This window comes from Anolis carolinensis, chromosome 6 (assembly GCF_035594765.1).
Source record: "Anolis carolinensis isolate JA03-04 chromosome 6, rAnoCar3.1.pri, whole genome shotgun sequence".
Classification (NCBI taxonomy): domain Eukaryota; kingdom Metazoa; phylum Chordata; class Lepidosauria; order Squamata; family Dactyloidae; genus Anolis; species Anolis carolinensis.
Window position 1 is genome coordinate 34,728,523 of NC_085846.1, and position 22,776 is coordinate 34,751,298.

Here is a 22,776-nt window from a genome sequence, read left to right on the forward strand (position 1 = left end):
GAGCCTCGTTGGAAAATTTCATGGGAAAAATAAGATGCAGTCTTCAATCAGCACAGAGGTCGAGTCCTAGCCCCTTTAGTTTTCTTTGTAGCACAGGTTTGGGAAATGAAATTCACCCAATAATGCTGGCCTAAAACTTTCATCAGCACACAGCATAAAAAATTATGTAACAAAACTTGAAATAAATTCTGTTCCTGGTTTGAAAGTACTATTTCCTGTTTAATTACTGTTTAGTTTATTTTGAAAATAGTTGTTATACTCCAGAAACTTCAATTTTGTGGCCACAACAAACTATGATGAATTGGTTGAGACTCAATGAGATATTTGTTTTTTGTTTTTTTCGTGTCAGAAGCAACCTGAGTTGCTTCTGGTGTGAGAGAATTGGCCGTCTGCAAGGATGTTGCCCAGGGGGCACCCGGATGTTTTGATGTTTTTACCATCCTTGTGGGAGGCTTCTCTCATGTCCCCACATGGAGCTGGAGTTGATAGAGGGAGCTCATCTGCACTCTCCCCAAGGGGGATTCGAACCTGGCAGTCTTCAGGTCAGCAACCCAATCTTCAAGTCACAAGGCTTTAATCCATTACGTTTCCCATGATTTTATGACAGAACCAACTGAGAAATTACAAATATAATCCAGGAACAACAATCATGTTACACAGTGTAATGGGAGTGGCAATCCAACATAATCTGAAGATGTGTTGTAGAAGCCTTTCATGGCCGGAATAACTGAGTTGCTGTGGGTTTTCCAGGCAGTATGGCCATGTTCCAGAAGCCCACATCTATGGCAGGCATCCTCAGAGGTGGTGAGGTCTGTTATAAACTAGGCAAGTGGGGTTTATATATCTATGGAATGTCCCAGATTGGAGAAAGAATTCTTGTCTGTTGGAGGCAAATGTGAATGTCACAATTGGCCACCTTGATTAGCATTTAATGGCCTTGCAGCTTCAAGGCCTGGCTGTTTCCTGCCTGGAGGAATCCATTGTTTGGAGGTGACAGCTGGCCCTGATTGTTTCTCTTCTGGAATTCCCCAGTTGCAACATTCACACTTGCCTCAAACAGACAAGAGTTCTTTCTCCCACCTTGGGCATTCCACAGATATATAAACTCTATTTGCTTAGTTTCCAAAAGTCCTCACACCGTCTGAGGATGCCTGTCATAGATGTGGGCGAAATATCAAGAGCGAATGCTTCTGGAACATGGCCATACAGCCTGGAAAACCCACAGCAACCCAATAATCTGAAGAGCTGGATGTAAGTTCTTGTGAACACATAAGCTCATATTGTGAATGTGAGTACTGCACCTTAGCTTTTATCAAAAAAGGAACCATCTCTTTTTTGAATATAGGGGTGAAGGACACAAGCGTATGTGTCCCAAGAGAACCTTCAAGAAGCACCAAGCCTTTCTACTCTCTTTGTCATGGTGCCGCTTCTGGCCTTTCTAAATGCCTGGGTGAGGAAATGGAAGTGGTGGCCTGAGCTGGCTAATGTTGAGGTAGCATTTGTGGTTTTCTCTCTCCATGGAATGACTCTTGACCTATCTACAAGTCATATAAACATCCATAATTTTGGCCCCAAAACCTGCCCTTGGCCTGTACATGAGGTTAACTTATACATGAGAATATATGGTAACTGTATTGGAGAGAACAATCAATTATTGGTAATGAAAGCCTAAAGAATGATGATTACTTCTGGAATGATTAAACAGTATCATATGAATAACTTCAAACCAGGACTGGGGAACATTTGGCCCTCCAGATGTTTTTCACTATGATTCTCTTAATACCTTGTCACTGACATGCTAGATGGCACTGATGGGAGTTGTATGTCAAAGCTTTTGGAAAGCCCAACCGCTACCACTCAACTGAGAGTATGCCCCATTGAAATCAATGTAATTTAGTACCAGATTGACATTTATAACTGTGTACAAAAGCCATCTGTACAGCTGTTGGAAAGGTGTGGTAGGTAAGTGGAAAGAAAGAAAGAGTATCTATGAAATGATGTATAGATAATATAAATAGCATATTGGGAAAGGGATATTTATACAACACAATGCCATGCATATTTACTCAGAAGTAAATTGTGCTTTAAATTGGACTTGGGTCATTGGGTACTACTATCTTTCCCTCCTTTTCTTTTATTTGAGAAAGATAAGGTAAAGGTTTTCCCCTGACGTTAAGTCTAGTCGTGTCTGACTCTGGGGGTTGGTACTCATCTCCATTTCTAAGCTGAAGAGCCGACGTTGTCTGTAGACACCTCCAAGGTAATGTGACTGGTACAACTGCATGAAGTGCCGTTACCTTCCTGCCAGAGATCTACCTATTGATCTACTCACATTTGCATGTTTTCACACTGCTGGGTTGGAAGAAGCTGGGGCTTACAGTGGGAGCTCACCCCGCTCCCCAGATTCAAACAGCCGATCTTTTGGTCAGCAAGTTCAGCAGCTCAGTGGTTTAACCCACTGCGCCACCAGGAGCTCCCTTATCTGAGAAATGTGAAGGAATATTAAGATGAACCAATTTAATAAAATGGGCCAGCTATTTATTTTTATCCCACCGAAATGAAAAGTGTTTTAATGTAATTATATTTGACATCATCACACTTCATATTTACATATGGATAATCAAGTGGAAATAATTTTACTTCAAAAAAATTCCATCACCTAGACTAGAGGTGCTACTCTTTGAATGAGTTGACATTTAAAGAAAACCTGGGATATGGCATCAGCACCTGGCATTTCTTTTCAGCCAGCATGTGACAAAATCTGATAGGCAACTTGTAATTATCAGACAGCCAAATCAAGTGGCATGTTAGGGGATTCATTTATTTAGCAAATCAAGAAATCCCCATTCAATACGCAAAGATATTAAAAAGAACAGACTGCCAAGACTACAGTTCTAGACTCATTCATTTCAAATCCGCACCCCGGACAGTAAAAGCCATCTTTGGTTCAACCAGTGGTTCCCAACCTTTTTTTTTAACCAGGGCCCACTTGACCAGGGCCCACTTTGACTAAGACCCACTTTGACCAGGGCCCACCTTGACAAGAGCCCACTTGACCAGGGCCCACTTTGACCAGGGATCACTTCACCGGGGACCACTTTGACCAGGGACCACTATCCAACATTAGTACCAAGATGGTTACGAATCAGTTTTTGGTCAACTTTAGATTTGGTTTGGTTATCTGGGGTGCTGATTCAGAAAATTGCATTGGATAGACACATCAGTTCTAGTTTCTGATACAGAACATATGCCATCCAGTAGTCGCCATCTACTCGCCCACAGAAAACCATATTTAATAATCTAGAGCTGATGTGGTCTATCCAATGAAATGATCAGCTCTGCGGAAAGGAGCAGAAATAAAAATGGATAAAATAAATAAAGAAAGAAGGTGGTTTGCAGACTGGATTTTCGTTCTCATGGTCCACTGCTGGGCCGTGGCCCACAGGTGGAGAACCACTGGGCTAAACCCAAAGTTGCTTTTAGTTCAAAAAGAAGTCAAAAACATTCCATATTTTCAACCACCTTATACATATTGAGAAACCAATCTATTTATTTTGTAAGTCTAGAGACAGCATGCCTTATGTTCACCACCAGGGGGGAGCATCTATGCAATGCTCAATTCCTTCTTACAGGCAAATTCAACACAGTCCACAATATACTGTATTATTTACTCTCATGCAAGCATTTGCCATAGACCTTACCCTGGTTCAGATAGGTGAGGGTCTCCTCATGCTGTTTAACAGCTGGAGAGGTAACAGCACACAGAATGTATTGGAAAGATGGACAGTGTTGTTCGGCTGATGTTGAAATACTGTTTGGGTCCTCTTGCTTCAAGAATGGCAATGCTAGAGGTTCCCTGAAGACAACAAAAATGTTTGTCAAAATGGGAGGCTTGGCAAGTTTCTTCAAATAACATTTCTCTCATTCACAAGTTAGAAAATGTCTACAGCAGGGGGAAAGTAGGCTGCAGCTATAAAGTCACACACTGTGATTGCAGACATGTCCCTTCAGTGATTCACTGCATGCAAGTAGCTGTAGTTCTTATTATGTTAAAATCGCTATTATTCTGAAATACACAAGTGCCTAAAATGGTCATAGTCATAGAATCATAGAGTTAGAAGAGACCCCAAGAGCCATCTAGTCTAACCCCATTCTGCCACACAGGAAAATATCATCAAAGCTCTCCAAACAGATGACCTCTGCTTGGAAGCCTCCAGAGAAGGAGACTCCATCACATTCCAAAGCAGTATGGCTCGTATATTGAAAACTAAGCCAGTCCCTACTCATATTGTAACAGGTAATAAAGATAAAAGAAGGGAGGAGGGAAGAGAGAAGCAATAGACACTTTCTCTAGTTGATGAATGGGATGAATATGTTTTTCTTCCTTTTCCTGATGTTCTTCCTGAGAAGCAAGTTCCCAAAGTCCTCTAGAGCCTGATCAGAATGTGCCATAACCTTTTAGTTCTCCAGTCTTAGGGCAGCAAATGAAAGGATGCTGAAACAAATGAGTATATTTCTGGCTATCTGTGTGCCAATTACACAGTACAGTATTTTACAGCCAAGCGTTTTTTTGTGTGCTATAGAATCAGTGCATCTTGACACCACTTTGCTGTGGCTCAATGTTGTGGAATCACAGAAAATGTAATTTTACAAGATCTTTAACCTTCTTTGGCAAATAGTGATTGTGCCTCATTGAACAACAGCTCCCATGATTCTAAAGCATTGAGCCATGGCAGTTAAAGTGGTGTCAAGATGCATTAATTCTACAGTGTAGATTCACTCCTGGTGGAAGGGAGGCAATTTCCCTTCTAAACAAAGATTCATTTGAATGTTACTTCTGAAGTGACCAGACTGAAGTGACCCAACCGGAGAAGACCAATTAAATCCATTACTGAATTGTAAGTCAGCACTTACGTCAATCTTATTGAATAAATGCAATGAGCTTCCTCTAGTTGGTACTGAATCAAATTAACTGTGGATTTTTCTTTTAAAAATTTGTTTTCAAACGTTAGTAACAATACAAAAAGGATATGTATCCAGCTTACACAGATATGCTCTTAATACAAAGAACTGTAAAAAGTATTAGTCTTCAATTAATTTTGTTGTCTTGCCTTGTCTTTTTTCTTTTATCCCCTTTGTGCCTCTGCTACAGACTCAATGCTTTGATGTATCTTGCTTGGCTCCAAAGGAAATACTGTTACCAACTGTGTGTAACTTAAAATGAGTTTCTCCCTAATTTCAACTTTTTTTTTGTTATTGACACCATAGAGATGATTCTTCAATTTACAAACAAAATGCATTTATATCAAACTGAAACAAAGTATTGGTTTCCATTATGCAAGGATCTTAATTTATATCAGTAGTTGAGTGTATACAATCAGAAGTAAGACGACCTGGGTTACATGGAACTTTGTAGACTTGGGACTAGCAGCTGAATGACACCGATTATCCCTCATCCCCCTTTCAATATATAGAGCACAATTTTCTTGACAGCTAATTTTATCACAGCACTGATAGAGCAAACAATGTCCCTCCGTGCACTTGGGAACAACAGGTTAGCTATGGGGTGAGAAGGAGGCCAAATCTGGGGATCTAGAAGCAATGGCAGGAGGCTGTCACTTTGCCTCCGAGCCTAGTCACCTTAGGGGAAATGAGAGCAATGGCATGGGGCTTACATCTTGCCCCTAATCCTGGTCACCTTAGGAGACATAAGAGCAATGGCATGGGGCTACCACCTTGCCCCTAATCCTGGTCACCTTAGAGGACATAGGAACAATGGCATGGGGTTGCCAGTTTGCTCCCAATCCTGGTCACCTTAGAGGACATAGCAGCAATGACATGTAGCTGCTACTCTGCCCCCAAGTCTTATCACCTTAGGGAACAAAGGAGCAATGACATGGGCTGCCAGCTTGTCACCCAGCCCAGCCATGTTAGAGGATCTAGGAGTAGTAGTACAGGGCTGCCACTTTACCCACAAGCCTGGTCACCTTAGAGCAGTGATTATCAACCTTCCTAATGCTATAACCTCTTAATACAGTTCATCATGTTGTGGTGACCTCCAATCATAAAATTATTTTTGTTGCTACTTCATAACTGTCATTTTGCTACTGTTATGAATCGTAATGTAGATATTTGATATGTAGGATATATTTTCATTCACTGGACCAAATTTGGCACAAATGCCCGATACGCCCAAATTTGAATACTGGTTGGGTTGGGGAGGATTGATGTTGCCATTTGGGAATTGTAGTTGATGAGATTTTTAGTTCACCTACACCAAAAAAAACATTCTGAACTCCACCAACGATGGAATTGAACCAAACTTGGCACACAGAATTCCCATGACCCACAGAAAATACCAGAAGGGTTTGGTGGTCATTAACCTTGAGCTTTGGAGTTGTAGTTCACCTACATCCAGAGAGCCCTGTGGATTCAAACAATGATGGTTCTGGACCAAACTTGGCCAAAATACTCAATATGCCCAAATTTGAACACTGACGGTGTTTGGGGAAAATAGACCTTGATATTTGGGAGTTGTAGTTGTTGGGATTTATAGTTCATCTACAATCAAAGAGCCCCTTGAACCCCACCACCTATAGAATTGGGCCAAACTTCCCATACAGAACCCCCATGACCAACTGAAAACAATGGTATTTGGCAATCCCTTTGAACCCCCTTGTGAACCCCCCAGGGGTCCTGACCTCCAGGTTGAGAAACACTGCCTTAGAGGATATAGGAGCAATGGCAAGAGGATTCCACTTTGCTCCCAAGCCTGGTCATCTTGGGGACATAGGAGCAATGACATGGTGCTGACATTTTGCCCACAAGCTCAGTCACCTTAGGGGGCGTTGGCAAGCAGTCGTTCCATCCCTGACATTGGTTAAGACAGATATGTAGTTATTCCCCTCATATCTGTGGGGAATACATTCCAATATTTCATGTGGATACACAAAACAGCAGGTAATAGTAAACTCTATTAAATGAGCAACCTCTGCTGGAAGCATAACATGGAATCATTTGGAGGATCTAAAAAATGCATAGGGAGACTATACTTTGACAGGTGAGGGTAAATGAAACCACAGGTGTAGTTCCCTTTCAGTTTCTAATCCACTAGGTGAACTTCTGCACACACATCAGAAATAAATATACAGTAAAACGTTTGTATTTGTGAGGGATACGTCCCAAAACACACACGCATGTGCAAACTGATGATAGCAAACCATATATTTTGATAATATTTGGGCCAGAAATATATCACAGAATTGCACAAAAGAACCTAAAGAGGCCTACAGACACTTCTGGGGGATGGAGGGGTATTTTTGGAGTGTGAGTAACAGAAACTGTAAAATCAGAGTAAACTTGTACAAAGGTTACTAGGCATTAAATTTTATGATTAGCCCGTCTACTGGTATATACCTTTACTAGTGCATAAACAGTTCTGGAAAAAGGGGGAGGAGATAGTTGTGGAGAAAGAAACTACACCCTCCTACATTACAACAGCTTCAGACACATCTAGGTTGATTGGGAAGTCCCAGATTTTGTTCCTGGTCTTTTCAATGTTATACTGGTTTAAAGTAAATCGGCCAGGGGAGCTAGGCTTTGCTTGTACCAGGAGCTGACAGAAAATACTCTGGGATAAACAAAACATAAAATAGAAAGAACAGGAACAAAATTTGAACCTTTTGGTCTTTTTAATCAGAATGGATTAGCCTTTCTTGTCCCTTTACTTCTATATGAGTGACAGCAAATGGTTCTCGCATCAGTGGGATTGTGAACCTGCTCTTTGCTTTACTCTGAATGTTAAAGGAGTTTTCCAAGTTGGGGAACAGGATTCATCACCTTAGATAGACCCTTTAACATTCAGGCCAAAACCCAGAATGGATTAACTGCTTCACTGATCTGGAAGCCAAAAGCCTCAATGGGCAGAAACATAGGATTCTGGTTCACCACTACACTTCAGGAAATGACAGTAAACTCCAAAAAAGACTTTTGGAAATGCTCTCCATATTTAGCCATACTGCTCACTAAGGCTGGATCTATACTGCTCTATATCCCAGGATCAGATTCCAAATAATCTGATTTTAACTGGATTATATAAATTTAAATTGGGATAAGCAGATAATCTGGGATCAGATCCTGGGATATAGAGCAGTGTAGATCCAGCCTAAACGTGTTTGACTAAATCAGTTTCTTCATTATAAATTCTTTACAGAAATTCCTCATATTTCCTAAATATTGTTTATCTGACACCCATCTCTTGAATACCCAGTTAGAACTATGTCCCATAACAGCTCAAGTGTATGGCTGTAACACAGCATAGAGACATATTTAGAAACAAAAGAACAACTCATTCACTTTTGGCAAGGTTAGCCTGAAGTGATTATTTAAAATGGTAGGTTTTTCACATTTTGTCAGTCACCTGTCACAAACTCAGTTGTCTTTTCCAGGGCTTGGACAAGGTTCCTAGATATGTTCATGATATGGATGAAGAAGAGAGTATGGGAAGGGAAGCTGTGCAGGTAATGGAATAAGGAGATTTTCATGTAGACCAAGAAAAGCTTTACTATAGTACTTGGCTCATGAGGAGGAGATAACATAATAGAGAAATATGTCTCAAGCATAGCAACAACAGGATAGAAGGTATATAGGAGTATGAGGCAGAATCAAAACGACAGTCAAGGGGTAGTTGTGAAGGAGGACAGGATTATTGCACCTTTAGGTATTGCATATCCTCTTCGACACCGCTATTCAAGGTATAGGAGCTTTGAACTTATTTTGCATCTGCCCACACTAAAGATAGCCAAGAGCAGGGCCAAAGCCAGAAAAAAATTCGGGGGGGGGGGGGGAAGGGGGGGTTGAAACTTTTTTTTTTTTTTAGCAAATCATAAAGAGTAGTTCCATAACGCAAAATAATTTAGGAATCCATCAATAAACTTCAGTGGACACTCATGGTTAATCAGTTAAAATTTGGTTAATCAGTTAAAATTCATGAGTAAACCAATTTTTTTCTAAAACCTGAAATATTTCGGGGGGTGGGGGGGGGGGTGGAACCTCTAACCCCTCCCCCCTTGGCTACAAGTGTCCAAGGCACTGTGTACACAGAGCAATGAAAGGAAGAAGACAAGAGAGAGAATTGGGAGTGAAGACCTTTCTAAAGGAGCTTTAGGGAAGAGCAGTGACACATGCTGTACAGATCTTACAGGCACAGATAGATGAAGAGGTTGGATCCAAGAAGAAAATAAAATAATTCAATCCCTGAAGTCACTAAAACACTAGCTCTCAACCTGGGATCCCCAGAAAATTTTGGTCTTCAACTCCCAGAAGTCCTAACAGCTGGTAAACTGGCTGGGATTTCTGGGAGTTGTAGGCCAAAAACATCTAGGGACCCCAAGTTGAGAACCACTGCATCAAAACATCTCAACATAGTTGAGTCCAGCTGTTGTCCTTCAATGTCAAAGTTTAATTTCCTTCATACATTTATGGAACTCACTACCACATGGCAGAGTGAAGAGCCAAGCTTAGATGGCTTTCCAACAGGTTGTATGAATTTTCAGAGGCAAATGTCTGATGCTTGTAAGTTGTCATTCATAGGACACGTAGCCATACTAACCGAAATATTCTGGGAGATCACGAAACAACATAATCCCTTGGAAAGGGCAATAATCATGGCAAAGCAGTAGGGGGGGAAAGGATAGCAGTAAGATTGGTCCAAGCAAGGAAGCCACAGTTTGATTCTTCAAGATATGAGTAAGGCAGTTGATGACCAGAGCTCTTGGGGGTCAGGTCTCTCAATCATACAGTCAGCATAATTCAAAGTCGACTTGGTGGTAAACAAAAGGAAAATATCTCAGAATATTAAAAATGAAGAGAGGACACACAACAAGACTGGGCTATCCCTGTTATCCACTGCTCATGAATGTTTAGAGAACATTGCATTCGGTAAACATGTTCCAGTGAAGCAGCTTTTTGCATCCTACGAAGCACCTGAAGAAATGCAGGCTCTTTTCTGCATTCCTGCCCAGCCTGTTCTGGGCTTTGGTTTCTGGCCGGTGTCCAGCTTCGGCAAGAAAAGGGCAGGAGAGATAAAGGAAGTCCTCTCACCTTATCAGATTGCTGCCAGAGCAAGGATACATTTCCCCTGGGCTTGGCCAGTAATGGTCGGGTTGGCTGTGCCAGAAAAGCATGGTTGGTGGTGGATTCCCCAAAAGCTGGACTGCAAGAATGTCAGAAGCAAAGACAGATACAAAGAACAATGCAGAAGAAAGGTCTCCACCCTGTAGCAGTAGGCTGCTCCTCTGGATAGAAACACTATCTCTTTTCTTTTTATGCCCTTGATAGCCAGGTAGGTGTGTTCAAAGAGAGACATTGTCTGATTGGCCAAGGGTGAGATGCTTTGGATAACAACTTTTTACAACTTTGCCTTTCCTCCGGAGGACCAGAGGTATGAATAACTCTGACCACACCACCTGTCTTTTTCCTGGAGCCAAGAAGGCTGAAGGCAGTTCTTTGCCCATAACTTCATTAAAAAGCGACATGGGTGACTGTACTGAAAGGGAGAAATAGACATATGAACAAGCCCAAGCAGGTAAAGGCAGCTGGTGGATGAAACCCAGTAGTAATAAAATTGCTGTTTTAAGTCTATGATTTTTACAGACACTTATCTGTAATTTCTAAATTTGTCATAACTTTTTTTTAAAAAAAATCTTATCACAAGAACATGTAGACATTTGGGAGAAAATAACCACTTAAAGGAGAAATAACCCAATAGGTTTTTTTTTTAAAAAAAATCTATTATCTATTATCTACCAGTTTTAAAAATGTGCATTTCTCCCAGCAGCAGCACCCCTTTCTTTATCTGTCACTTGTTGTTACTGGCCTTTAAGCCATTTCTGATTCATGGCAACCCTATTGTGGGATTTGCTTGGCAGAATTTGTTCAGTGTCTCCTTTGAGGCTGAGAAAGTGTGTCACCCTGTGGGTTTCTATGACCAAGAAGGAAATCAAACTCTGGTCTCCAGTAATTATTATAATTAAATATTATATAGACAAAGTTGTGGTGTTTTTTTTACAACATTATAAATAGATGCAAGTTTAATTCTGCTAAATTCTACAGATTTAATATTTGCTACAGCAAATTGTGTGACAAGACACCACTGTCAAAATGTTATGTTTTCAATGATAAATAGAAGGCTTCTGATTCTAATTCAAAGCAGAAAAAGACATTTACAGTAAAGAAAGGGAAAGTGTCAATTGCAATTGGATGACAGTGGAAACTTTTTGTCTCTCATACACAAACACAATAACCCTTGAAGTTGTTGTTTTGTTGCTGCTGCTCCTGTTTACCTAAAGCATTTCCTACTCTGTTCTTTCAACTAAACAGCTACCAAAGCAGCTTACAGATATTAGTGGTAACATTGTTCTTGCCTTCAGATTTACAACATAAAAACATGACAGAAAGAGAAGGAGGCATGGGAAGGAGCGGGGGAGGGGGGGGGTTTAAAAGCAAGTTTAGGCACCCGTTCTGAAATTGTAGTTTTTAAAGCTTCCAGTTCAGGTGGAAATCGTTCAAGACTATGCTATCTTGTTGCATAATGGTTTGAGCGTTTGACTTTGGAGACCAGAATTCGAATCCCCACTTGGCCATCAAAACCCACTGGATGACCTTGGACAAGTCACACTCTCCGGGACTCAGAGGAAGGCAAAGGCAAACTCCTCTGAACAAATCATGCCAAGAAAACTCCATATATAGGTTTGTCTTGGGGTCATCATAAGTTGGAAACAACTTGAAGCCACACAGCAACAAAATACAGTTATCAGGGCAGTTTACAAAATGAAAAGCAGGATGAAAATACAAAAAAGTGGCAGCAAAATTATAACAATAGCAACGGCTCTGGATGCATTCACAGATCACGCCAAGCCATAGTTATGCTAGAGAGGATTTGTTGCTCTAGCTATTAATTGTCTTGCAGATGAACAAACCACTATTGTTTATCACCATTCCATCTTCATTTTGGATCTGCTTATCTTTTCCCCATTTTGAAGCAGGCAGCTGGGCAAAACAAGTCAAGAACAAGCTATGGTTCTTGGTTCAGATGTCACAACAAGCTGTGGTTTAAATAAGATCAAGCTCATAAGCCAAGAACAAAGTCTGGTTTGTAATTGTTGCTAATTAGCCAATCACATTCAGCTTGCTGGGATGAGGACTGTGATAAACATAAGATAGAACTGAATAAACCCTTGTGCTGGCCGAACTGTTGACCTGAAGGTTGGGTTGCTGACCGGAAGGTTGCTGATTCAAATCCGCGAGACGGGGTGAGCTCCTGTCTGTCAGCTCTAGCTTGCAGGGACATCAGAGAAGCCTCCTAGCTATCACATCTTGGTGCCCCTTGAGCAATGTCTCTGTAGACAGCCAATTCTCTCACACTAGAAGTGACTTGCAGTATTTTCTCAAGTTGCTTCTGACATGATAAAATAAAATTTCAGAGAAGGACGCCTAAAGATCTCAATGTACTAAAATACCATACATCCCTGATGTAACAACCCTTTCCAGAAGGATATGATGAATGGTCCTGCAGGTCACTGAAAGGGCCAGGAAAATATATAACCACGAAGGACTCCGTCCTTTATTCTATAGATGATTCCTCAAGAAGACCAGCAAAAATCCATCTTAGATGGATCCAGACAATCAAAATACCTGGAATTTCAGCCACCAACTCATTTCCAAAGTAGGAATACTTGCAACTGGCTGGTGCTAACTGAAAATTTGCTTGAGTGAGCTGATAAATAGATTGATTGATATCCTGCCTCTTTCCCAAAGTTGAGACTTAAGGTGGCTGACAATGATTGATTTTTAAAAGGTACTGAAAAAAACACAAAAGTTATAATAGCAACATCCAAAAAAAGTATAAAATACAATTGAATTACAAGCAATTGCAAAACCGCATTGATCAAATATGTACAACATCTTCCAATTAAAGATCCGTTCTACAACAACTAGTCAGTTACCAAAAGGTTATTGAATAAAACCAAGCTTTGCCTGCTGGTACAAGAAACACACTATCTTCCTTTGGAAATGGCTCCTGAGTAGCCACCAAAAAGTCAGCCTTTTCCAACTTGAAGTTTTAAGACTCCAATTCCCATCAGTCTCAGCTAATGTGACCAATGATGCCTGAAGGACCTCAAACTGGGAAAAGTGTTAGAATCCCTGTGGTCCAGGAAAAAACATGAAAGCCCTCTCAATTGCTGCTCCCGGGATTTGGAACACACTCCCAAGGGAGACTGGCATGACTCATTCCTTGCTCTTATTCTGTTGGCAAGTAAAAATGTCCCTGTCCTATTGCTGTTGTGGGGATTTAGACTCTGATGGGCTTTTAGTGGATCATTCAGTTCTGATCTTTTTATAGCCTGTTTTATTAAAAACATTGAAATAGTTTTAAATCAATAAGCTATGTACAGTATGGCCCATGTCTGCAGAATCAGTACGCATAATCATTTTATCTGTGTTGGACAAAATGTATTATCTCTTGGCATTTTCTAGGTACCCCAGCATGACTCTATGGTATTATTGGGCCATAAGTCCTTCATTTCAATAGGGTTTGCAATATGGTTTTACTTATCAGTGTAGTCTGGGAATTCACTTTTTGAATTTTTAAAATATACCCTGGTTTTAGTAATTTGTAAGATACCATGGGAAAAGTTAGGACATACAAAAGCAGCAACAACAACAAAAACAATAAGGTACTTATTCTAACGATCTATAGTGAAAACTGGGATTCCTTCTGTCAATGAAGTACTATTTATCATCTTCGAGCCCCAGTGGCACAGCGGGTTAAACCACTGAGCTGCTGTACTTGCTGACCGAAGGGTTGGCGGTTCAAATCCAGGGAGCAGGGTGAGCTTCCACTGTTAGCCCCAGCTTCTTATTTGTTGTACTTTGTTTACTGCTTTTGGGCCTTTGCCCCGTGTTAGCCGTCCCAAGTCCCTGTGGGGAGATGGTGGCGGGATAGAAAAATAAAGTTATTATTATTATTATTATTATTCCAATCTAGCAGTTCAAAAACATGCAAATGTAGGTAGATCAATAGGTACCGCTTCAGTGGGAAGGTAACAGTGCTCCAGGCAGTCATGCTGGCCACATGACCTTGGAGGTGCCTACGGACAACGCCGGCTCTTCAGCTTAGAAATGGAGATGAGCACCAACCCCCAGAGTCGGACACGACTGTACTTAATGTCAAGGGGAAACCTTTCCCTTTAGCCCCAGTCAATTATGCCTCTTGTAGATATATGGGCATACCAAGTGTCCCAATTTTGGCAGAGACAGTCCCCATTAATCCTCTATTGTCACACTTTTAAAGCTGCTTTTGAAATGTCCCAGTTTCTTTCTTTTTCTCTCACTTTCCCCTTTCATTCTTAGCTGAAAACTACTTCCAAAGTGCAAATGCGGTTTTCATGAAATTAATTCAATAGGGGGGAGAGGATGGAGCAGATTTTTTCTCTTTTCTGTAGATCAGTTGTTCTCAATGTGTGGGTCTCCAGGTGTTTTAGTCCACAACTCCCAGAAATCCCAGCAAGTTTGCCAGTTGTTAGGATTTCTGGGAGTTGAAGGCCAAAACATCTGGGGACCCACAGGTTGAGAACGACTGCTGTAGATCCAGATGAATGCCAATTGCCGCAGTCCTCCTCTCCTAGCTTCCATGTTCTTCCTCATTCATAACTTTTGCCATCTTGACCACACTCTAATGTTGCTTGGCTACCAGCTTTTGTCTGTGGAGAGTTGGAAAATAGTGGCAGACCAGCTCTTCCAAATGCTTGGCTCACCTCTTCAGGGTACAGCTGCTGAAGTTCATCCTATAATCTCAGCCAGATGGTTCTCCAGACATATTATTTCCAGTTTATATGAACTGTACTGGCCAAACCCTAATTGATGACAATGATTTTGCCTTTAAAAACCCAACGAGTAAACCTTTCACTGTGTGCCTTGGGACTGAGCAAGGTGTTTCCTTCACACCACAGATTTACAGTGTTATAAACAGGTGGCAAAATGTTCGTTATTTCATTTGTTGTCGTTGTGTTTTTACTGTCGGGGATGGAGAGAAGAGCTTGTGAAGAATTCCCCCCCCCCCTTTTTTAACCTATTGTGCCAAAATAGCCTCTTCTGGCTTTGAGTACCCAGGACTTTAATGGGGAGTGGGGGGATTGTGCTATTTGCTGTTTGAATTCAGGAAACAAAATGTCGCAGGTCAGCCATGGGCGCTGTCAAAAATAGACACAAACCTTTTTCTCTGCTCCTCCTAATTAATGGATTCAGCCTTTACTTTGACAAGAAGTGAGTTTAGAGGACCAACTCTTCGTGACATGGCACAAAGTGATACGACTGCCCAAGGTGGCATATTTCTTTCAGGTGTGGGTGGAAAATGGTTAATCATGGCATTTTGTGTGTGTGTGTATGCCAAATGAATTATGAATCATAATTTTTCACCTTCTACCGAGTTAACAGGAGGTGTGTGATCGGAAAATTAGTATTAAATTCTGGTCTGTGAATAGATTAACTGCCCATCGTGCCTATGTCTTGAGATGGCACTGAGTGGAATCGTGGTGTTACAATTGTGTAATGTAAGAAGGATCCGGTATATGACAGGAAGGGCACGCCAGTCCTGCCCCTTTAGTCTCTAATATTTCATCTTCCTCTGTTGGCCTTCTGCTCTGTGCGGAGACTCTCTCTACAACTGGGACCCCAGGCTTCCCAAGAACACGGCTAGCCGATGTGATATGAATAACTCCTAGATAAGACTTCTATCTCTTAGCACGTAAATTGCACCTGCAAAGCATGCACTTCACATACCTTATCTCAAGGCAACAGCTCCTGTAGTAGGCAACTGTTCTGGCACTCTTTGCATATAGAGATGAATGACCAGGGGCAGAATTCCCAGGTGTGTTGAACACAACCTCATTCTCTTCCTCCAAAAAGTAAGAGCCTGCAGGTTAAGTATGGATCATGACCACTGTGTGAGGATAAGGGAAGCACATACGTCAATACTTTTCCCAAGCATCTATCAAGAAACAACACTCAGTTGATGTCAATTGAGTTCTTTCTTCTTTCCTTTTAAAAAGTCCTCACAGGAATAGAGTCTTGGATCAAATTAGAGAAGAAAATAGCTGTAGAAGCGAGCTTCTCTTATCCAGTTATTATTCAGCTCAGATTCTCATGTTTTTCATTTCACATAAGAAAAAATAAATTACGGTTCAACTATATCAGTGGATCTCAACTTTCCTAATGCCGCGACCCCTTAATACAGTTCCTCACATTGTGGTGACCCCCTACCATAACATTATTTTCATTGCTACTTCATAACTGTAATTTTGCTATTGTTATGAATCGTAATGTAAATATCTGATATGCAGGATGTATTTTCATTCACTGGACCAAATTTGGCACAAATACCCGATGCGCCCAAAATTGAATAATGGTGGGGTTGTGGGGTTGTTGGGAGTTGTCATTGTTGGAATTTATAGTTCACATACAATCAAAGAGCATTCTGAATTCCACCAACAATGGAACTGAACCAGCCTTGGCACAGAACTCCCATGACCAACAGAAAATACTGGAAGGATTTTGTGTGCATTGACCTTGAGTTTTGGAGTTGTAGTTCGCCTACATCCAGAGAGCACTGTGGACTCAAACAATGATGGATCTGAGCCAAACTTGGCACGAATGCTCAATATGCCCAAATTTGAACACTGGTAGAGTTTGGGGAAAATAGACTTTGACATTTGAGAGTTGTAGTTGCTGGGATTTATAGTTCACCTACAACCAAAAGGTTCCTAAGACCATCAGAAATATGTATTTTCTGGTGGTCTTTGGTGACCCCTCTGACACCCCCTCACGACCTCCCCAGGAGTCCCAACCCTCAGGCTGAGAAACGCTGAGCTATACCTTCTGTCATCATATTGACCCTGACGTTTGTCAGTCTTTTGAATAAGAGATTTCCAAGAGCCTTGGCTCTGCTCAAGTCTTGTAAACTCAGTACTATACAGAATCAGTCAATTATAATGCAGTTTCTCTCTTTTCCAATTGCCTTCCACTTTTCTAAGCATCATTGTCTTTTCCAGTGAGTCATGTCGTAATATGTCCAAAGTACAACAACCTCCATTTAGTCATCTTGGCTTCTAGGCAGAGTTAGTTCAGGCATGATTTGTTGTCCCCAGCGATCAATTGGTATCTGTATAACTCCTCTCTCCTACATTTCATTTCAAATGAGTTGATTTTCTTCATTGCCCAGTTTTCATACCTGTAGACAAAAATCAGAAACATTATGGCACAGACAGTCCTGACTTTGGTATTCAATTATATATCTTTACACTTGAGAATTTTATCTAGTTTCTTCATGAGGGGCCTTCCAAGCCTTAGGACCTTCTCAGATGGAGCAGAGGAGAAATGGGAGAAGGGGGAGTGGAGGGAACCGTCTTAACCCATTCCCTCCTGTATTTTCCTGTCTTCAGGAATGGCTAGCCATTCCACATGCTTACTGCATCTTTCCACTGCTTTCCCCATCTTTCTCTATCAGGAGTCTATTGACACCCAACTCCTGAGAGAGATCTTTGGACTCTGTTTCAGAGGCTATTCCCTTGAACATAGAAACTAAAGACCCACCAGAAGTGCTTTTAGGTTGTCCAGGGAACTCGCATGGTACTCCATTTCTCAAGTGCATGGAAACAGCCCGTAGACAGTGGAATGAAGTCATTAGTTTTTTTTCTGATTTCTTGACGGCAGTCTCCATTTTGATTACTGCCTGAGGCTAAGTTTTATGGTAACATGCAGTTTTGTCCTGAGAGGACTTGCCTAAAGCAACTGAGTCAAATTGTGACAGAAATTACAAAGTTGGCTCCAGCCCTAGATCTCCTTTGGCCACAGCCAAGCAGGGCATTTTGAAGACCCACTGCAGCAAGGCAGGAAGAAGTTTATTTTTAAGAATATAATGTCCAGCATCCAGCATGGTATATGGGAAATCTGGAAATCTAGTCCAAAAAGTAAACAAACAAACAAATAAACAAACAAACAGCTCTGAGGATTGCTGTGGACCAAGACTGTAGACACCCAACAAATAATTGGAAAGAGGATATATGAATATAGCCATGTATTATCAGAAGCACTATTTATTTATTTATTTACAGTATTTATATTCCACCCTTCTCACCCCGAAGGCAAACATTCAGTGCCTTAACATAGAACAAAGACAAGACAAACACGGGCTCCGAGCTGGCCTCGAACTCATGACTTCTTGGTCAGAGTGATTTGTTGCAGCTGGTTGCTCAACAGCCTGCGCCACAGCCCGGCCATTTATTTCCTCCAGTTTCCCTTTCCTATCATTGCTCTGAGCTGGGGATGACTGGAAATTAAAGGCTGGGCTAGGTTTCCTTAATGTGTGACCACCAAAATCCCTAGTAAGTCTATCAGGATCAAACAGTCTTAGGAATGGTCCACCAACGAACACTTTGCCCACAATCCCCTCAAATAAATCTAAGCTGGTTCTGCAAATATGAAAATGAACTTCTCAGCGACCCAATAAACTCTGGGTTTCACCATCCTGACATACTCTTGGAGCAAGCTGGACTACAACTCCTGCTATCCCCAACGGCATGAGTGGAAATCTCTGTCTTGGAGTGTGGTGGAGGCTCCTTCTTTGGAGGCATTTAAGCAGAGGCTGGATGGCCATCTGTCGGGAGTGCCTTGAATGCAATTTTCTGCTTCTTGGAAGGAGGTTGGACTGGATGGCCCATGAGGTCTCTTCCAACTCTATGATTCTATGAGAGTTTTCCAGCACATCTGATGGGCCCTGGGCATCAAATTTAGAAGGACTTAAATCAGGGGTAGGGAACTTGTGTCCCTCTAAAAACTGATGAAGTCCTACTGTTACTTCCATCATTCCTTACCATTAGTCAGGGCTGGCTAGATCTGGTAGTAAATGGATTTCAACCACAAGTACCCCTAGGCTTGGCTTCAATTCTTCAAATTCTTTGTGGTTTTGTGCCTTCAAATTTTCAATTTATGACAACCCTAAAATAAATAAATAGCACAGTTTTTGAGGGCATGAATTGTGCAGATTTTGTTTGCCTTTGCCTTCCTTGGAGGTTGAGAAAGTATGATTTGCCTGAGGTCAACCAGTAGGTTTCTATGTTTGAGCAGGGATTTGAATCTTGGTCTCCAGACTCACGGCCTGATTCTCAGACCACTACACAATGCTGGCGCTCTCTTCAAATTATACCTGTGTTTTTCCAAAAAAAAAATTGTCCCTCTGATCTAATGGAAATAGCATGAGAACAATGAGTTAACTGTAGAGGCAACCGTTGATATTAATGATTGTTGTATAGTAAAACATCCAGTTGCTTGGAGTATGTGGGAGGTCAAGGGAAAGCAAGAAAGCTCGCAAAAGAAAGAGAAGTGTCTGACGCAATAAGAAAAGATGAATTCTTTCTGCTCTTGCACAATATGACTGAAAATATTTCTCTGTTGCAAGGGAGTGTTATAAATGTCTCATTATATAAAGTCTTGTAGTTGGACAATCACCATTGGAAAGAAAAAGGCACGAAGTGTGGGTGGCGGGAGAGTCATTCCCTCTTGAGTTGTTGCCAACCCATTCCCAATTGTGCCACCGCGTTGGAGCAGCGTCACGTCCAGCATCATCAGAATGAATTCCCATCAACTGATAAGAGGCACAATAAGTCAGAGAACGTCAGTCACTTTTGGGAGGTCTCCACTCTTTCCAGAATTCCTGTTAAATTGGTCAGTGACCATGATGGCTGGCTGCAGAGTGGGTGTGGGGTGGACGGAAATTTTGAGAGCTGTCCAAAACAGTGCCTTTCTCAAGATCTGGATGGAGTCTAGGTGTTATTTGACAAAAAGGCCAATTTGTACCTGAACTTCTGGACAGTATGTCTGCAGAAGACACAGCAGTGGGCACATTGCAATGGCGCACAGCTCTGGGGTGGAACATATTCTTTGCGAGTGTCAAGTCTCCGTTTCAGGCTTCCTCAGCATTCCCACTGGCAGGGCTGCCCCAAAATAGCAGACAACAAATAGTACCCATCTCCCCATTGCCAAGTCAAGGTACATAATACTCATTTCCAGCATGTTTTGCTACATGTGGCTCATTCCTTCCATCCCAATTCTGCTACCTAATGTGGATACAGCATCCACTTGAATACCACTGTCAGTCGGCATAGTGATGATCAGACACCAGTCTTTCTGCAAGCTATACAGGCAGTCTCCGAGTTATAAATATACACATTTACAAAGAACTCACAGTTAAGAATGGGGATGAGACAATAGGAAGTGAGAGAAATCCACCCCTTAGAAGGGAAATTTATGCCTGAAAGAGTTATCATGAGGAAAAGGTGTCTCTACTGAAGCTTTTTCGCCAGTTCTTGTTTCCACAACAAGCCAAATTTTCCAAAATCCAATTATCACAGGGACAAAAAGTGAAGTGAAATCTTCTGAACAGGGGCACCGACAGAAAAACAAACACCACATGGGTGATCACCCTTCCCTATGCTATACAAAGCTAAAAAATACATATTCCAGCATAAATACAAGTTCAACTAAAGAACAAACCTACAGAACAGATCTCGGATATTAGAATTGCATACTCCCCAACATTTCATAAAATCAGGACATGTGTGATCAAACAACATCAGGGTGTGGGCATGATGGCAAAAGTTGTAAATGAAAATGAATGCTCAAGCTAGGCGAGCTTGCAGCAGCTTGCTTTTGCCTGAACCTACTATTTATTTATTGTGTCAGAAGTGAACTGAGGGTACAAATTGTAATGTATTTGAGAACACAAACAAAGTTTTAAAAACTTGGCATTATACTAAATGTCCTTTGACCAGTAGCTGGCCACTTGGAGTGCCTCTGGTGTTGCTATAAGAAGATCCTCCATTGTGCATGTGGCGGGGCTCAGACTACATTTTAGTATGTGGTGTGTGGTTTGCTCTTCTCCACACTTGCATGCTGTGAACTCTACTTTGTAGCCCCGTTTCTTAAGATTGGCTTTGCATCTTGTGGTGCCCAAGTACAGTCTGTTCAGCGCCTTCCAAGTTGTTCAGACTCCCAGGAGGGAGTCTCTCATCCAGTGTCAGTCATTAGTTGAGGTTCTGGGTTTTAGTCTGCCACTTTTGGATTCTCGCTTGCTGAGGTGTTCCTGCAAGTATCTCTGTAGATCTTAGAAAGCTATTTTTTGATTTAAGGCATTGACATGCTAGCTGAAATACGAACAGGGGATGGGCCAGAGATGTCAATGCCTTGGTCCTTTCATTGATGGCTGCAACTTCCCGGTGGATATCAGGTGGTGCAATGCCAACTAACAAAATTTCTCCAGTAGTGTCGGGCATAGACATCCTGCAATAATGCAGGATGTTTCATTAAGAACCACATCCACTGTTTTAAGGTAGTGAGATGTATCCTACACTGGGCATGCATATTCAGCAGCAGAGTAGCAAAGTAGATGTTTTCAATGTGTCTGGCTGTAATCCCCAGGTTGTGCCAATCAGCTTTGTACGATGTTATCTCTAACACCCACTTTTTGCTTGATAGTCAAGCAGTGCTTCTTGTAAGTCAGAGCATGGTCCAGGGTAACACTCAAGTACTTTTGGTGTGCTGCAATGCTCAAGTGGGATTCCTTCCCAGGTAATCCTCGAGCTCGAGGTGCTGGTCTGTTCTTAAGGTGAAAAGCAAACGTCTGTGTTTTAGGTGGATTAGGGATCCACTAGTTTTCCCTGTAATAGGCAGTAAGAGCACCTAAAGCTTCAGAGAGCTTTTATTCAAGCATTTCAAAGCTCCCTGCTTGGGCAGTGATGGCACGATCGTCAGCATAGATGAAACTCTCTGTCCCTTCTGGCAGTGGCTGATCATTTGTGTAAATGTTAAACAATGATGGAGCAAGCATACTCCCCTGAGGCAAGCCGTTCTTCTGTTTCTGCCATCTGCTTCTCTGGCCCTGGAAGTCAACAAAAAAGCCTGAACCTACTGAGAAAGGTACAATGGTGCCCCCTTGTCTTCTTTTCCTACTGCTGAGTTAATTGAGTGCAAATCCCTTTTGCATTTGAACTGAATTTGCGGCAATGGATGTAAGCCAAGATCAAAAGGGGAAATTGGGGTGTGGAGTGGAGAGAAACAGGGACATCTTCAAAGCAGTTTAAAAAGTGGGACAACAGAGGATTAGTTGGAACTGCCCCTGCCAAATTGGAACAGTTGGAGGGTATGGATCTGAATAGAGCTCACGGTCCTTTCATATAAAAACCTGTGCTTAATGTTATACCAAGTGTCCTTCATTTCAACAGAATAATAGGGGTTGTTTTTCAAAGTCTGTTATTTACGTATTATTCATTTAGTGGCTTCCTGCTCACCTTCCTCTGAGGTGAGCAGGAAGAGCTCCTGCTCACCTCAGAGCTGATAGAAAACAACGTCAACCAAATATTTTCAAAAGTTTATTACAAACCTACAGCAAATCACTCATTGACTCATAGACTGCTTGACCATGACTAAAGAGTAAAAAGTCAGAAATCTGCAGAAAACCAAAAGATAATTGCAACTAGATGCAGATCTGTGCTTAGAAGGGCCAAATGAATCTGGATTCATAAATCTGTACAATGTGCAATTGGGTTGGCATCCTAGAGTGCTGGGGAGAGATGCATTTAGGAACTGACCCATGCAAAGATGGTCCATGGTGGCTTCCATGTCAGTGGGCTGGTATCTCTTGGTTCCTATAACCAAGAGATAAAC

At 41.6% G+C, this 22,776-nt stretch overlaps 1 protein-coding gene across 1 annotated transcript in view; it reads right to left on the bottom strand.

The window, feature by feature from the left end:
• The window catches only part of LOC100559076 (transcription factor CP2-like protein 1), a 44,465-nt gene extending 34,183 nt beyond the window's left edge, over positions 1-10,282 (bottom strand). The window contains exons 1-2 of the mRNA XM_003222439.4: positions 10,102-10,282; positions 3,702-3,856 (exon numbers count right to left, since the gene is read on the bottom strand). Of these exons, the coding sequence (XP_003222487.1) occupies positions 3,702-3,856; positions 10,102-10,184 (238 nt within the window). The 5' untranslated portion in view covers positions 10,185-10,282. The remainder of the gene's footprint in view (positions 1-3,701; positions 3,857-10,101) is intronic.
• Positions 10,283-22,776: the final 12,494 nt, after the last annotated feature.